At 47.6% G+C, this 3,574-nt stretch overlaps 1 protein-coding gene across 1 annotated transcript in view; it reads left to right on the top strand.

The window, feature by feature from the left end:
- Positions 1–1,559: 1,559 nt before the first annotated feature.
- Positions 1,560–3,574, top strand: part of FLT4 (fms related tyrosine kinase 4) — a 35,986-nt gene continuing 33,971 nt past the window's right edge. Inside the window, 1 exon segment of the mRNA XM_031055271.1 lies at positions 1,560–1,653. Coding sequence (XP_030911131.1) covers positions 1,577–1,653 — 77 coding nt within the window. The 5' untranslated portion in view covers positions 1,560–1,576.

The raw sequence follows: 3,574 nt of genomic DNA, 5'->3' as shown, positions 1-3,574 counted from the left end.
GGGTCAGGGTTCCTCATAGAGAAATATTCCTAGAATCATTGGATAATTAAAGTTGGAAAAGACTTCTAAGATCATCAGGTTCCCGCCATTAACCCAGCATTACTGTGTTCACCACTAAATCATGTCCCCAGGTGCCACATCTGTATGTTTTTTGAACACTTCCAGGGATGGTGGCTCTACCACTACCCTGGAAAGCCTGTTCCAATGCCTGACTGCCTTTTCAGTGTAGAATTTTTTCCTGATATCCAATATTACCACCCCACCCCCCCCGCCCCGGTGCAGCCTAAGACCATTTCCTCTCATCCTGAGGCTCTCAACCTGTGGTCCTCAGGTCACAGTTCTGGAGGAAAGGTGTTAGTTACAGCTGCTTGTGAAACACGTGGAGACACCACACCCCTGAGACCTCTCCAACCCTGCCAGATCTCTCTGATACCTGGATTTGAATGTTACAAGGGAAGGAAACAGACATACACAGAACACAGTTGCAAAAAGCCTCATGTTTTTGTAGAAAGTCAAGCTAGAAGCATATTTTTGCATTCTTTTCTTCCTTAGCATTTAGCACCTACCTGAGTCACAGACTCACATTCCATAACATTTTTCCCCCTCTCTATTTCTGGTTAGTTTGCTTGTTTTTGCAGTCAACAAGACTTCTTTTGAATTATCTCACATCTCCAGAAGCTGGAGTTTTAAGATAAAGATCATGAAGTAATGACAGTTGGCAACACTGTGCTGATGAAAAACAACAGTATTCTCTGAGGGTAACCGGTACTTCGAGATGTTTTGTCCATGAGGAGCTCACTTAGGGTGCATGTCTGGCATGCCAGAGATGCAAACACACAAAAAGTGGGACTCTCCCTGAAAAAAAAGCTGGAAGAATAGCATGATAATGTTTAACTGCCTGTCCCTGAGCCTGGATAATTTCACTCCTGGAATGCCTGTCTGGTGGTACAGGGAAGGGGGCTGCTGCAATCTACTAAGGTTGGTCCTACTCAGGTGACTGCACCTGAGAGTGTGCCACAGAAGAAGGGCACTCCATGAATGCCTCTTTGCTCCAGAGAGCATCTCAGTGCAAACACATTTGTGGTATCTGGGCATCCCTGATTTGTCCCCTTGATTACAGAAAACTACATGCGTATGGAAAAATCTCCTGCCTGACTCCCTCTGGTTAGCAGAGAGGATAATTTCAGAGCCCTAGTCCAAGCAAGCCCAGTATCATTCACCTGGTGAGGAATGGCTACCATTGAATTCCCCAGTTTCTGGTCTTCCATTCTTTTTCTGGCCCTCATCTGTGCTAGGGTGTCTATCAAAGCCCAGGGACTGTCTGGCCCAAGAGCTGCTCACTGGAGCCAGGAGGGCTGCAGGCAAATCTCTTGTGTCCCACTGAGCCAGCATTAGGCCAGCATTAACTGCCTTGTGGGAGCAGGCCCCAAGGAGATGTTGGCTTCAGGAGCCTCTGCCCCTTTCTGGGCTCGTGGCATCAGGATCCCTGCTGCCCACAGTGCTGGGCCCAGGCTTGGGCATCCCTGCATCATCCCCTGTCTCCTTTCTCTCCTCAGATCTGGTGAGCAGCTATTCTATGACCCCTCCTACTCTGAGCATCACCGAAGAGGAGCACGTCATCAACGCCAAGGACACACTGACCATCACCTGCAGGTAGGCACCAGCAAGTGGGGCCCTGTCTACTCTTACCTGGTGAGGGTTGGAGGACCAGGCAAGGAGAGCCCACCAGGAACACCATGGCTGCAGTACTCCAGCAAATTAGCATGTCTGACTGCAAATCTTCCACATCTCCCAAGTGTGAACTCATCTAATTAATTGAAAAAGAAGCAAAAGACATCTCAGAGGATTCAGTGATAACCTCTGCTGTAGTCTTTAGGAGAAGAAGAAAGATAAAGAAACATTTTGTGTGATTTGATAACTTTGCTATAAGCTCTTCAGGGAAACTGCTCTTCCTGACTCTCCTTGTCTTTCTCTGACGTTGCTTATTCTCAGCTCACTGGGGCCACTGAGACTGAAGTTCTGGTTTCTAAATCTAGTGGGACATTTGGGGGACACTGAGAAATATCCATGGGAGAAGGCAAGGCTGCAGTTAGTGGGGGCTATGAGAGGCCTCCAGCTTTTTTAAAAAGAAGAGATTTAATGCTCTCCCTTTATATGTGTGGGTGAAAAGAAGCCTCAGCCAGGCCAGGTGAATAGCTGTGAGAGGAGCTGGAGAATCTCTGGTTGTTTGGGCACTGTGGCTCTGAGAAGGTGGTGTGTGTGAACTGATTTATCTATGCTGGGACACTTGGCTGTGCATGTTTTCTAGACTGTCTCCTGTCTCAGAAAGCAGAAAAAAAAACCCACATAAACAAGTGGGAGAATTTCCCAAGGTCAATTTTCCTGGAGTTTCCCTTCAGCAGCTGAAAACAGATCCATGCTTGGGATCTGAATGCTGGGTCCAGTGGGGATCTAAATTCAGCGTGGGCCTCAGATGGGTGTTTCTCAGTGTTATATATAACCACAGAGCAATTACTGCAACCACTTGGCTGGCATTGTGTTCATGTCTTGTCACAAACATATTTAACTTTTCCTGGAACAGATGGCATTGCTTTTCCTTTGTGAATCAGTTCATAACCAAGGGAGAAGGACAGAGGAAAGGTTGTTGATATTAATTACTGAACTGCTTTCACTTGGTCTGGGAATCTGAGTAGTTATGGGCTTGTTTTCATTCAAGTCATTTCTTGACTTGAGGGGCCATCATGAGTGCTGAGATGTAGGAAATGTGTGAGTTGGAGATCTGTCCTGGGGGCCTGTGGTCAGCCAGAGAGCCACTGTAGCATAGAGGAAGAGAAGGGAGTTTGGGGATTCCAGTGCTCTGCCATGGTATTTTTCCCCACAGAGGGATGTGGGAACTGACACTCTCTATTAAAACCTTGGAAGAGGTGAGACTCACTGAGGATATTCTGAATGAGCTTAGAATCAGGACAGACCCTTTCTCAGCAGGAGACCAGAAGGGGACACAGAAAGCACTTTCAAGACTGTTGTCTGTATATAGATTGAGCCAAGTTTAAAGGACATACTGAAGTTAGAGGTGTGGTAAAAGAAAGTGTCTTCTGCAGCTGTGAAAGACTGAACTGGCCAGCTGAAGAGCCCAGGACCGTCTGCAAACAGCACTAAAACCCACATACCCTCTGCCCATATTGCTCTTTGGCTGCTCCTTGCCCCTGCATCCTGCTGTCCCAGATGTGCTCCTTGGGGCTGTGCAGTGCCCTTCACACCATCTGCAGATAGATAAGTCTCAGTATCTCCTGCATGGCTCAGAGTGTTCCCCTTTTCCTTCTGAGCTCTCAGTCCTGTGTTTGTCTGTCTTGAGGAGAGGACTTTGATTGCAGGACACTTATTCATTTGAATGAAGAGTAAATCTTTCCTGGTCCCTGGATCTCTAATTACACCCAGCTGCTTCTCCAACCTCTCCTCTGGACCATGGCCCACCCTGGGAAGACCTGGCTTGTGTTATTGGGAGCTGAAGGGAAAAACATGCAGACCACCAAGAGAACAGGCAAAGGAGAGGGTGGTGGGGCAGGGTAGGGCA

Source organism: Geospiza fortis, unplaced genomic scaffold, assembly GCF_000277835.1.
Source record: "Geospiza fortis unplaced genomic scaffold, GeoFor_1.0 scaffold55, whole genome shotgun sequence".
Classification (NCBI taxonomy): domain Eukaryota; kingdom Metazoa; phylum Chordata; class Aves; order Passeriformes; family Thraupidae; genus Geospiza; species Geospiza fortis.
This window is presented reverse-complemented; position numbering and strand designations above follow the sequence as displayed.